This window comes from Austrofundulus limnaeus, unplaced genomic scaffold (assembly GCF_001266775.1).
Source record: "Austrofundulus limnaeus strain Quisiro unplaced genomic scaffold, Austrofundulus_limnaeus-1.0 Scaffold19, whole genome shotgun sequence".
NCBI lineage: Eukaryota > Metazoa > Chordata > Actinopteri > Cyprinodontiformes > Rivulidae > Austrofundulus > Austrofundulus limnaeus.
In genome coordinates this window covers 977345-991310 of record NW_013952421.1, presented here as the reverse complement: position 1 = coordinate 991310, position 13966 = coordinate 977345, and the positions used below count along the sequence as shown (strand labels likewise).

General features: G+C 39.9%; 1 protein-coding gene across 1 annotated transcript in view; it reads right to left on the bottom strand.

Moving 5' to 3' along the window:
* The window catches only part of igf1ra (insulin-like growth factor 1a receptor), a 74831-nt gene extending 61722 nt beyond the window's left edge, over nucleotides 1–13109 (bottom strand). Inside the window, exons 1-2 of the mRNA XM_014003519.1 lie at nucleotides 11932–13109; nucleotides 2098–2661 (exon numbers count right to left, since the gene is read on the bottom strand). Coding sequence (XP_013858973.1) covers nucleotides 2098–2661; nucleotides 11932–12034 — 667 coding nt within the window. The 5' untranslated portion in view covers nucleotides 12035–13109. The remainder of the gene's footprint in view (nucleotides 1–2097; nucleotides 2662–11931) is intronic.
* Between the last annotated feature and the right edge of the window lie 857 nt (nucleotides 13110–13966).

The window sequence follows — 13966 nt, the reverse complement described above, 5'->3', positions numbered from 1 at the left end:
GACTTGAGGTTAGTGTCTTATTTGATCCTTCACCCCCACCTCACTGATGAAGAAAACGTCAGATGAAATGTGACATGAGCGTTCACACTGCAGTCACTTTGAAAACATCAGATATATATCCGATTTAAAACCACATACTGAAACGACCTGGGTCGGATTTGAAAAAATCGGATTTGTCGCGTTCAGACTGTCATAAAAAAATCAATGAGTCAGATGGGTCAAAAAAATCGGATTTGGGTCGGATTTGCCTGCAGTGTGAACGTAGCCTAATACAACCTAACCTGTTGTAGGGAGTAACATCTGAAAACTGGACCAACATGTGGAAAAAGAAAAGAAGAAGAAGAAGAAAGAAAAATAAGCCCAGAGGCTAAAGTAGTTAGCTAGCAGACAGCACTCCTCCTCATGTAGTGTAATTAAAGAGGAGACCAGGCTGTATTGACTAAAAAACCACGTCATGCCCTTGAAGGAACATCTGTACTGGAGGAAAAACAAGGCAATTATACAAAAAAAACTAAATAAATAAATAAATACAGGTGGGGGATACTCAGAGGAAAGAAAGATAGAAGGAGCCACCTCGAGCCTTAAATAAAAGACAGGTAGAAAATCGGATACAATAAAAGACAGTCTGCTTTAGCTTCATTCGGATTGTTACCCCCCCCCCCCACACCCACACACACACACACATCCTTTTTTTAAACTTCTAGTTTTTGACATCTTTATCTGCCATTTTGAAACCTCAAGGCCTTCCAGATGAATGTGTTTACCCTGACCTCGGCCTCCGAGAGAGGCAAACTGATCTAAACAATCCCCCTGCTCCCAGGTCTGCTGTGTGACAACAAGTGTTTCACCACAGAAAAGCACTAACCAGCACAGCGGGCAGTACAAACGTTTCTTCATAAACTATCTTCACAATGTTGCATTGGGGAAATACACATTTTTTTGTTGTGTAAGTCAATTTTTACCAAACATAACCCCTAATTTTTAATCCCTTATTGTTCATAAATCAAGCAGCCGATACAGGAAACTCCAGCCGATTACTGCATCCCAGGATAAACACAGACAAACAATAAACACCATAGTTTTTCAACAAAGAAAGATATGGTCACAAGGGGACAAGACGCAGGCTTGATTTCCACTATTTGTTCTGCAGGTTCCCACAAAAAGATTAAGTTTGTTTGTGAATATGTCCATGAGATCTGCACAAAGCTTTTAAGATAAAAAAAAACAAAAAGCAAAAGGGATAACATGGTAGGGGGTGGCCAAGGGGTTGGCGTTCCCACAATTATTTCACATAGATGAGAGAACAAAGAAGACTGCACAGAGCATAATCCCACTTCAGTGTTTTCACCACAAAAATGCCTCCCTATCTGGGAGTTACAGTACAATCCGACTGTTTTGACTCCAAACTGGGTGCACGGCCAAACCTGACGCATAACGTCGCCTACATGTGACAGACCTACATCTGTTAACAAGCTCAACAAAGCAGGAAAAACTATCATATGTAGCCTAGGAGGTGAAATGGTAAAGGAAAAACATCCAACTCAAAGGGTCAGTAAGGTAGAGCAAAAACAAAATTTATGCTCCTATTACTGGGCCAAAGGTAAACAAGGACAACCTTCCTCCAGATTTTTCAATATTCCCCCCCTTTTTTTTCCCTGAGTTGCAAAACGCCCCCCAGGCAAATATTTAGTCGACAGGGTCCAGACTGCGAGACTACCTCATTTCTTGGCAGAGCTCCTTAAACCTCAACTTTGTATGTCTCTCTAATACCTGCTGCTGTGTACTGCAGCCATCTTTCACTCCACAAATAGCTCGATCTAAAGACAAGGTCTCTGTAATAAATGGAGAGGAAATGTTTGCACTGGCCCATGGACAATCCTGCAGCCTGACGGAAATGAAGGCCAAAAAATACCCCTCAACATTGGTTCACCGGACACGCTCTTATGCACAATTTCAAAAATGTTTGTTAGACTAAACCAGGGTTTTAGATCAAAGTCACATCTGCATTTACTCAGATGAAAACCCATGTTACAAACAACATTCAGCCTTGAGTTCAGGGTCAGGGTTTCAAGTCAAACAGAAGAAAATTGGGGTTACCTTTCTGGCACTGGTTCAAAGTCCAGCAGCGGTAGTCACTGTTGTCATTGATCGACGTCCTCTGACAGAGAGGGTTATCCCCCATGATGCCCGGGCACACGTTGTCGCACTCCTTTGCCTTCTTGTTCCCACTTAAAACATTGTTAACCTCGGCATCCATAATCAGAGACCAGTCCACCGAGTCCAGGTAGCAGAGCTCTGGGTTCTTCTCAATCCGCACGGCTCCACGGGTGATGTTCCTCAGGTTGTACAGGCCTATATCCTTCAGGCTGGTCATCTCGTAGATCACCAAGGCGTAGTCGTAGAAAAGATTCTGTCCACGTATGACACTAAGGTTGGGGAAGAGGGTGCTGAGGCTGTCCAGGCCGGGGACGCGAAACAAGAGCAGGTAGTCGGTGATGACAGTCAGCTTTGGGAAGCTGAGGGAGCTGAAGACCTCCTGGTTGATGTTACTCGTCTTCTCTGTAATTAAGAGGATCTGAAGATAGCCTTCCACTACCGTGCAGTTCTCCAGCCGTTTTAATTCACTGATGTCATTTCGGATGTCAATGCTCGGGCTGCAAACTGGAAGACACAAAAAAGTATTTTTAGACTTTTTTTTACATAAATTACATTACACATTATTTATACCAAACATAAATAATAGAACGTAGCATTTTCTTAAAGCTGGTGCTAAATTGTACCTATCAGAACATCAAATGGTCAGTTCCTATGGGGCTCAATGCAGTTCAGTATACATTCTTACCTGAGCTACAGTAATTTAAAGTCTGGTTATTGAGGATATTTTTGTCTAAAAATCAACATTTCTAACAAATTAAATACGAGTGAAGAAACTGTAATATAGTGTTATATAAGGAGGCATAACTTCCCATTTCTTTTCTATGAATCTGAACACAGAAATCTCCATTTTCCTGTAAAATGTTTTGTCACTCGCCTCAGATAACCTCACCCTGCATGTGAGCCAATTCTCTGAGCTCGGAAAACAACACTAGAAACCACAGTGCTGGGAGCATTCGCTGATGGCACACTGACATTCACATAAACCTTAACAACAAAGACAGCCCTTATTATTCATGGCAAACAGCTCCGCGGGATATCCTGTGAATTACTACACCAGATGATTTGTAACGTTCTGACTTAAATGGAATGCTTACTGCTAAAATAAAACCCTGTCTTGTTTTGATAACTCTCAGCTTTTGTAGTGTTTGGAAAGTGCCAAGCTGTGATATTATTGATGCTGCCTTCCAAGCATTAAACACACACACAAAAAAATGTGTGTGAACAAGTTTTGACACAGAAGCAGTGACTCACACCACGCCAGTAACTACATTACAAAAAAAGAGATGGGAATTTAGGAAAACTATGCGAGGGTGAAGTTTGCTTGACTTATTCTCTCCGGGCATACCTTCACCTCCTCAGGCTCTCTTCCACCTGCTTACCTACTCTCGCTACAGATCACAGTATCACCTGCAAACATTGTAGTTCACGGGGACTCCTGCCTGACCTCATCTGTCAACCTGTTCATTGTAAGCATCACAATAACAGTCACTGGCTTTTAAAATGGGAACTAAAACAAAATCCTTTGTCTGCATGGAGGATGTGGTCCTGATGATTTCCATAGTTTGAAATGTCAGAGTTCAGGGCAATGTTTTACTTTATTAAAGTCCACCTGAAGTAAGTCTGGTTTTCTGGTTTTTTGATTTTTATTTGTGAATAAACCAACAAATTCTGGTGCTTTTATTGCCATATCACCATTTAACTTTCAACCATTTATATTTTTTTATGACATGAAATAATATACCTAAAATTAAAAGTACCATTTCTCAATTTTCTATTTTTTGTCAGAGCAAATAAACATAATTTAATCAAATAGGCTCAAGGACAACATCCATTTTGTTGTGTAACATTTCAAATGAGAAATATGACTAAAATAATTGGTAAATTGTTGCATTTCTTAAATCTACTCAGCAATTTTGAAGTGTTGAACTATGAAACAAGCATTTCTTTTGACTAGATTGCTATCCTGAATACGCCACTTTCAGAATTGCTTACTGTGTACAATGACCCACATTTGAATATTATCTTGTACTGTAGATGCTTACCCATTAATGCAGCCACTCGCAATTTTTTGTTATGTGATGCTTAAATGAAAGTGGGTCAGGGTTTTCATTAACCTATTTCACATAACTGTCTCAAGCCAGGCCTGAAACACCTTCTTCCTGCACTGGTGTCATGTGTGGAACAACGAAGATGAAAGAGCTGAAGCTTAGTCACCAATGACGTGCCTCTGAACTACGCACTAATAGAGGTAGTCACAGAGCTGAGTTGACGAGTATGTGTGAACTGAGAGACAGCAGCACGTGTTGTAACTCTGTTGGTTCTGGTATTTCGGCTTTGTAAGCGAGCACACTTCATCGTGGGACATGGGCGACTTGACTAGTTTACGAATGAATTACTATCGGAAGTTTAAAGACAGGCATTTAACTCACACTATAACAAAAAAACTGTTGTTCGTTTAATAACACAAAGGAAAATGCTATGTTAACTTGACATTTGAATAAACAAATGCTGTGCAGCTGAAGCTGCAGCTCGGTGCAGAAATTTGTTCCTTTATGAAGCTTTTGTTCAGTATTTAACTACAATGAGGACAAAGGCCAAGGAAGTAAACAAACACTGCCATAAAACAACATTTAGTAACTACTGCCTGTGGCTGCAGGAGAAGAATGTTTAACTCCGTGTAACATATATAAACTCAGGATGACTCGACATGCAAAACAATAAAAGCCACGTTTGATGCTGTGTTGTTCAAACCTTGTTTTAGCCCAAAATAGAAGCCGCATTGTTTATGAGGATGAATGGGCTATATTTGCTTCTGACGGGGTGTTTCACTTGTCCAAATTTAGAACGGAAACAATTACTCCCGTAGAAAATAGTATTTGCTTTCTCCAATCAACACCAATGCCCCTGGGCTCTACTTGTGAGCCATCGAGCTGCATGTCTTCTTTGTTTCATTGAGAATTTTCCTCCAGCTTCTTCCAGCAGCCGGGGAAGCGAGGGAGGAGGGGTGGAGCCACTCGGATACAAAGGCTAATTTGTTTGTTAGTAAAGAGAAGCTCTGGGCTCCACTTCCTGATGAGGGCATTAATAAAATCAAGGAGGGGGGGCTTCTGGCCAGGGAAAGATAAGGTTTCAGCCAAGCTAACGAGAAGCGTGAAAGGCCAGCAAACTGAAAATGTTGTCCTTTAAATGAATTTGAGGAAAGACTGGAATGCTCAAACAAAAGGGGCTGGAATGGGAATGCAAAAAAAAAGAAAAGAGGAATGACAAAACCCTCTTAATCTTCCCATTAGGCATGTTAAGTAGCAGGAATTCCAGTCATTTCTTTGCACAAAGACCAAGAATGATGTTGCCTCTAACTAACCCTGAAGGCTCGTGTGATTCCAGGAAATCTACATGTCGTAAAAAAAAATAATAATAAAACAGCACTTAAACTAAGTCTAATTGCATAAGAACTGTTTCAGCTCCGGTGTCCACATGGAGCGATACGTTGCACACAAATGTCAGTCCCTTCCTCCTGCGTCTCTTTGCTCTTCACACTGCTGAGTAAACACACATATCTCCGCAGCGTAACGGGATCCATCAGCTCATGTTTATGATTGATAAACCTTGCCCCGGCTCTCTGTGGAGATGTCAACACACACAAACACACACCTGCACAAGCGCAGGCAAACATGACCCCAAGCGAGCACCTCGGTTTAAAATTAAACTAGGAAGAAAGAAAAACAACGATCTTGAAGTCATTCCTAAACAGCGAAGACGCTGTTGCGTGTAAATAACCATCTACACATCGGGGTTACAGGCATGAGACTGAAATCCTGACCTGAAGCTGTTCTGTTTATTAACGGGCCACAAACCGAGCATCCTCCAGCGGGCAACCAGCTATAAACTCCAGAAAAGTTGTTAAAAAATTCCTCCCACCCACGGTTAGTCTGAGGACATTTGTTGCTCTTTCTTTTTCTTGAAGTTCCTGAAGGCCTACAACTCTGGCGGCCGTATCAGTCACAGCGTGGGGATTCAAACCCTTTTTAGAAGAACTGGAGCCGATTATTACACAGAGAAATATTATGTCACACTATTGAGATGATTTATTTTTCTTTTGTAAGTTTTTCAGCACCTATCTTTGTTCCACAATTGTGCCATTTGAAAATTTTATACACAAAACATTAAGCTTCTTCCAGGTGACTTTTACTTCAGCAATTTATACATTTTAACATATCTAATTGTTGTCATTTTTGTTCTCACTGAAAATGAATGAAGTCGTCTTAAACATTATTTAAATCTCTCAGAATAGTTCAACCTTTCCTGCACTTTTCACCTTTTATTCTGGTTCTGCTTTTTTACTCTTTATGCTAATTTTAGCTTCATTCAGCTTTTTTATTTTATTTTACTAATTTTACCCCTTTTTTGCTTTTCAGCTATTTTTTTGCTCTTTTCAGCTAATCTAATTATTTTTATGCTTTTTTTCAGATGTTTTTTTTGTAATTTAAGCTCCTTTTAGTTATTTTCAGCCTACTGTAGCTCTGTTCATCTAATCTCACCTTTTTGTGACAATTCTAACTAGTTTTTTCAACTGATTAATTCAGCAAATGTATTTTTTCTGCTTCATTTTGCTATATTAAGCTTTTTCAGCTACTTTTCTGCTAATTTCAACTTTTTGGGGGCTATTTTACAACAAAATTTTACAAATCACTTTTTGTATTTATTTTCTGCAAAAAAGTCACATTAAGCATTAATTTAGCATAAAATGCTAATTCTCTGGTTAATTATAATATTATGTTAGTTCATTAAAACACTATACATCATATTAAAAACTGTTGCTCTCCAGTGAAAACTATTATTTTTGCAGTGAGGATGAAAACTTATTTTCATCTGATCAGGGCAGGTACAAGATTAACCTTCCTGATTATGCAGAACAAGCAAACATTGCAAATAATCTTTTTCAGTATGTGCTAATCTCTGTTTATATTTATATAAAAAAAGATAAAGTTAAACTTGTACATGTTTATTGTCTGAAATACCTCAGCAAGAGATCCAGACTTTACTAAATATTACAGCATTTCGTAGATGATCAACTCAGCTTGAAAACTATTATTTTAAATTCCTCACATTAAAGTTTAACAGTTGTATGTTTTGCAATTAAAAGTTTATTTTTTAATATTTCTATCTTGCACTTTTTTTTGCATATTGCCTGGAACATAAAATTGACATGTAAAGCAATAATTCACATCAGAACAGACCCAACAAAGATTATGAACAATTAATATCTTACCTGTAGCAGACAGCATTCTGAATGACCTCTGGTTGGAGAGCTTCATTTTGACAGGATTGATGAGTAAATGGCTGGTCTGAGCAGAACCAAGATCAAAGTGGATTGCTGCCATCTTAAAACAACTTTATGTTAAATATTTTATTGTGGTTCATTCAAAGACTATTTTACAAACCTTTATAGTGACATCAAGTTTGTTTAAATATAATCTTTTAGTTATTTGTGAGCAAGAATAGCAGTAGCAGCTTTCTGTAGCACTTCAAGTGCAGCTTCTCACTAAAATATCAATATTTCCGCAGGAATATTGATGTAACATTGAAATAGAGAGGTGTAAAGGTTTATAAAATAACATTTGTATCCCTGTGAAATCTTTTTTTATGGCAGCAACCTACTTCAGTCTTGTCTCTGTTCAGACTAGCCATTAGTCATCAATCCAGTCAGGATTAAACTCTATCACTATTTCTCTAAGCTTAGGTTGTTCATAAAGCTATCAGGAAAAATATTAATTGTTAATTACTTTTTCACATAATCTCACTGCAAAAGATCTTAATGATCTTTCTCTGCAGTTTATTTTAAAGGAAAACTACAAATATTTACTTCCTGTTGAAGGATTCAGGAACGACAGACTGTGTGTCGAGCTCCAAATCCAAAGTTTTAACTGAGTTTTTTTTTTTTTTTTTTTTTTGTCACTGTGCCATCACATCACCTTGCACCTGCCACGTCAAGCTGCCTTTAATCCGCCACATACTCCAAGTCATCTGACCAGCGGTCTGGTGGGGCCACACTTCCCCTTCAGCGGACCTCACTTCAAACACGGCGACTCAGATATCACCGAAAACCCCAAACAGTAACTCTACACTCCTCGTCATAACAACTCTCACACAAGGACCCCCACACACATGCATGCACACACTCGCAGGAAGAGCAGCATTACAAGTCGCTGCGACCTGACTTTTGTTAAATAATGCACTTTGATAATGGATTAAGGGAAACTAAACTACAAAAATCTGAAAAGGGAATTGTTTTATACACTGAAAGAGCCAGTTTAAAATAACTGGACGAAAGAATTACCACTGATAACACCTTAATCTGAAATTGTAAAAATATGTACCTGAACTGCTCATCCTTATCAAAACAAATACAAACAAAAACATGATAAACATGATGCAACAAAAAAAGTCTTGGAGGTGAGATTCTGGAAGCAACAAAGACAATGATACTTGAATATTTTCATGTTTTCACAGCACTCATCTGATAAAGAGACTGTCGTCTGTTGTCACACAAATTGTTAAATCTATACGTGTTATTAAACAGGAAGTTAGATACTGATGTGCTGTCAGTCACAGACTGAATGCGACTGATGTAGTGATGAGCCAGTTGAAATAACGAGTTAAATGAAGTCTTTTAAACCTTTGCTGGCAGCCTGAAGGAGCGTGTTCACAAACCAACTAACCGACACAGAAAACTCATCGTAAAGTACAGGAAATGATCTCTGCAGGTGTGATGAGTGGTGTGAAGGTTGAATGTCACCTCAGATACAAGAGCAAGGGGAGATTTGAATGTTGGTTTGGCCATTTGTTTGTTTTAATACAAAGAACCGAACAGGAACACTTATCTTTAGGAATCAGTAGACAGAACATGGAATTTTGTTGCAGGAGACGAGGTTTAGTGCATCACTCCATTAATGCCTGGTTCACACGGCAATTTTGCCAATTCCTGGCTAGATTTGGGCCTTTTGACACTCTTAAGGATGCCACAATCATTGCGATGCTCTAAAGAGAATCTTATGAGATATCCCTGTCATGTGTCTGGTGTGTGATTGATGTAGAGACCGCTTCGACCTCAAATCGGAGGATATTCAACATGTGGGATGTCTTGGCCCAATATTCCAGCGTGTGTTGTTCCCGGAGGATGAACGAGCTGGCAGCCTGTTGAATGTGACGTGTAGCCAACAACTGGCATGGCTCATCAGAAGGTCTGGTGAACGTCTGAGACATCTTTTCTTGTTTTTTTTTCTTTGTTAAAAACAGCCCACAAACTATCACCATTGCTTCTTCCCCGTTAGCCATGTTCGTTTACTCTGAACTCATGTTTAATCTCGAGAAATTTTGTGATTTCCTGTCTGACGATTGAACGTTGGTGAGGGAAATCACACACTGTAGGATCGAACCTGTCATATCTGAGTTTTTATCGTCATCATGGGCGTAATTTGCTGGGGAGTTAAGGGGGTATGACCCCCACAATAAATATTACATCATTTACTCTTACACAATAGATATTAACTGGTTAAGTCCGCAGCCACAACTCTCTTGTTGCCTTCAGGTAACTTTGACCTGATTTCAAAATTTACAGTGTCATATTTATGTTTAAGCATAACTGCTGAAAATGACTTGCACGGTTTCAGAGCATAATCCCTTCAATGGTAGACCTAAACATACACTCTTGATCGTCATGTGTGGGGTCTGTCAGTCTTTGACAATCAGACGACAATTTTAAACTCTTGCTGTATGAACCAGGCATTAGGAGGCATAACTTGCCTGTCTGTCCATTCTGATCAACCAAACCTGATAAGAGTCCATTTCTCTTGCTACAAGTGTATTTTTTGCACGGCCTATTTCCAAACACCCCGCTCCGTCGTCCTCGCGCTCGCCGCCGCATTTAGAAGCTGCATACTTGGACGCCGTGGCGTGGAAAGTCTGCTGCGGTGAGAGTTAAAAGACTGCCTAACTACATTTTATTGGTGTGGACAGATATCAAAACGAACAGGAAATTTTAACCCCTAAATAGAGCTCTTGGAGATTTGTGATTTTTATTTATTTTTTTTCTAGTACGTGGTGACAGGAGCTGGAAACTCTGAAACCTCCGCAGCTCGTTAAACATCGTCCACGAGTTGGCAAAGCAGCAACACAGATCCGGACATTTTCCACAGCCTTTATCACCAAATTCCTTATTTGTAGAAGGGCTGATATGTTCTAAAGCACAGAGCTCGGTGACATGAGAGCAACAACTATCCCCCGAGCCTTCCTGACTGCATTCAGAAGTTCCCCCTCTGATCTCAGAAGGGTTCAAATAACACGACGGAGGTCAAATCACAGGTCAAAAGGAACGAAATACGAGTTTTTATTAATTGTGAATAACAGCGGAGTCTACGTCTCCTTCTCATGCTGAGATGATCCCACCTCAAGCGTTAAATAACATTATTTTTTACATGTGTGTGACGCCAACAACCGCCGTTCATGTTTCAGCACACAATCCCAATCTCTGAGCCACAGGCCAAACAGATACACCCAGAGCTGCTTCGTGGGTGACGTCTGCTGTCAAAATAATTCAGAAAATGTGAAACAAATCAAAACCATCACGGTTAGCAATCTGAAGAAGATTCTGGTCGACAGCGATCAAACACGGGGAAACTACTGCTGTCTTTTCTAGTTTAAATCAGTCTCATCTTAAAGTTTAATATCTTTATACGTTTTATCATGGGTCGCATTCACAAATCAGCACTTGGCTGAATTAATTTTGATATAATTTGCGTCGATATAGTACGGCACACCAGGAGTTTGTTATGCACAAGACGGCATTTATGATGTTTTCAACTAGGAGTGAAATGAGGCCATAAAAACTAAATGGGACACTATTTTTTATTAAAAAAACAGCAACTTTAAAGAAATAAATCAAAGTAAATAAAAACTTAAATAGCCCCAACTGCCTTCCTAATTCTCGTATTAATTTCTTTGTCATACAATTATTTTTTTTACAGGTTAAAAGAACCAAATGTTCACAATCCTGTTTTTGAGTGTAGATAGTGCAAAAATAATCAAGGCTTTATTCATGAATATTAAATACCTACAGACACATATTGCTGAGTAGCTTCAGAGCAGATTTTTATTGCTCATCTGTTTATAATAACTGGTGTTCTGAAGCCACTGGGGGGGTTCTGGGCGTTAAAATGAGCAGGATTTGGCTGCTCGTGCGCTGCGCAGCGACGCCACACCACCAAATGCAAAATGGCCACATGGTTGTAGTAACCTTCAGCTCCGCTCCCTGGATTCATCTTCTGCTTCCTGACGGCCAAAACAATAAAAATAAATCAAACCAATATTTTTTTTTAAAAAATGATCTGGGCTGTAGTTTGGATCCAAACGAAAAAGAAGAAGCCATCAGCAGATCAAGGAAGTGACAGAATCTGCTGAATATTTGGGTTAAATGCGGTCACCTACTGATGGCAGCTGGACCACATGGTCCCTTAAAGCGCATATGGTGTTTTAATGACGAGCACGGTGCAGCTGGGCTCGTCATCAAGCCTCCAACTGATCACCACGAAAACATTTTTCACCCCCAGATATCCATCAAAAGCCATTTCATTCCTGCATCTCTCTCTCTCCACCCAGGCGGACTCCTCCTGAGAGGTTAAACCGGGTAAAGCCAAAGCGCACTGTGCCTCCAGGCCCTCCTCCTGTCAAAACTCTTCCATTCAGGTGAAAAAAATAAAAATAAAAACAAATACTCACTCTCTCCATGTGTGGAGCTGATAGTGGAGACAGACAGCAGCAGCAAACCCCAAAACAAGGTCAGGCTGCCCATCGGTGTGACTGATCTCTCCTTCCAGATCATTATTTTCCTCTAAGGGAAATCAGGGAAAAAAAATGTGGGGCAGAAAACTCAAAATAACACCCAGTTCTAGCAAAAAGTAATAATAAAAAAAGGGATGTTTATAATTTAAAAAGAGAATAAGAATAAAGTAGCCTAGAAGAGGCTGCTCTTAGGCAGCCTGCAAACGCGTGCTCGATTTTCCAGGCTTGAAATTAACATTAAATATATATTTTTTTTTAAAAAATAAGGTTGTTGTTGTTAAATACTAAAAAACAGTTTGCTGTTTCTCTCGGTCACTGTGCACTTTGGCTGCTGTGGCACACAGGCCAGTGTTTATCCTGAAGAAATGATGGTAATCTCCATCTTCATTCTCCATCTCCTGAAAACAGCAGCGCGCCTCCGGTGCGTTCAGGCCTGCCGTTCAGATGAAAAACAAAAACAAGAAAAACAACAACAACAAAAATAAAAATCCAGACGGCAAAAGTCCACCAGCACAAAGAAATAAATAAAGCTTCACAGAAATTAAAGCTCCACAACAGTGAGAAACACTGGATGAGGATGATGAGGGGGGGAAACGGAGGAGGAAGGTGGGGGCAGGAACAGATCCACAGGGGTGGTGGCTGGAAGGTTGGAAAATGAATGAAAACCCCCTTCTTTTCCTCCTTCCTTGATCCAGTCAGCTCAGATGGTTTAAGGTCGCCAACAATTGTTGTTGTTTATTAAATAACAATAAAAATAATAATAATAATTCCCAGCTCCTCTTTTGCTCGTCGCTTTGGCTTCGCAGCTGAAAGAAAACACCAGACTTGTGCCACGCAGGAGAACGGGTCTCCAAGCTTCCCAAAGCTAGACGACCTCGGCAAGGGGTGGGAGGGAGAGCGTGTCCACGCGTTTGCCCCTCTCTTTTTTGTGAAAGTGTTTCTTCTTCTTCTTCTTCTTCCCACGCAGACGAGAGGAGAAAAGACGTGGAGGAAGACGGTGGCGGAGGGGGGGAGTCTGGCCGCGCGTAAAATCCAGGAGGATGAAAAATCACGCGGCTCGCCCTCGGTGAACGCAGGCTGCGTCTCTCTGCTCTAAACAGGAGTCAGCGTCTCTCTCACACACACATATACAAAAACACATAGCTCCACGGAGAAGGTGGCCCGGAGCAGGACGGAAAACCCGGAGTGGATTTAGTCCACGGAGAGTCTGCAGAAAACAGGCGCGACATGAGAAACGAAAAGCCCCCAAATTCAGCTTCTGATGGAGATTTCTGCAGAGGCGTTCTTAACATCCTGAGACACTGGGGGGCAACTTCATTCTTTACACAGAAAATGAGTTATTTTCAGGTTTATATGCAGTCTAAAAAAATCTCAACTGTTTTGTTTACATGTGCAAAATGATTTGATCTGATATGTATTTGGATTAAATAATAAATGCATTGTATATGTGGGCACAGAATTAATTGATCTGATCATGTTGAGTGTTTACGTGCACCTGACTTATTCAGAATAGAGGTACTGACGTACAAAGTTGTAAAGTTTCCCTAAATAATAATAATAATAATAAAACAGACCATAAACAAACATGTTTTCTGAGCTGAATCAGATCAGAATATTTCAATTGGGGCATTTAAATGACGCATTTTTACTCAAATTGTCCATTCATTCCTATAACTTATGTCCATGTAAATGTGGCTAGAATAAGCTCATTTTTTCTACCAATAATGTTAATGTGTCCCTAAATTTAAAAAAAATGACTGGATGTTAACCACCGCTAGAGGCGGAGAAAGGCTTTTTTGCAAGGAGTGGCACAGGGGTGGCTAAGATGTTTTTTTATGGGACAATAAAAGCACTGGATTTGAAAATTCAACATGGTCACACATCTATTTCCAGATGGCTTTAATTCAGCTGTTTTATGAAATATTGAGCTGAAAATTTGTGTGATCATTGTAAAGAATGATCTAAAATTCAC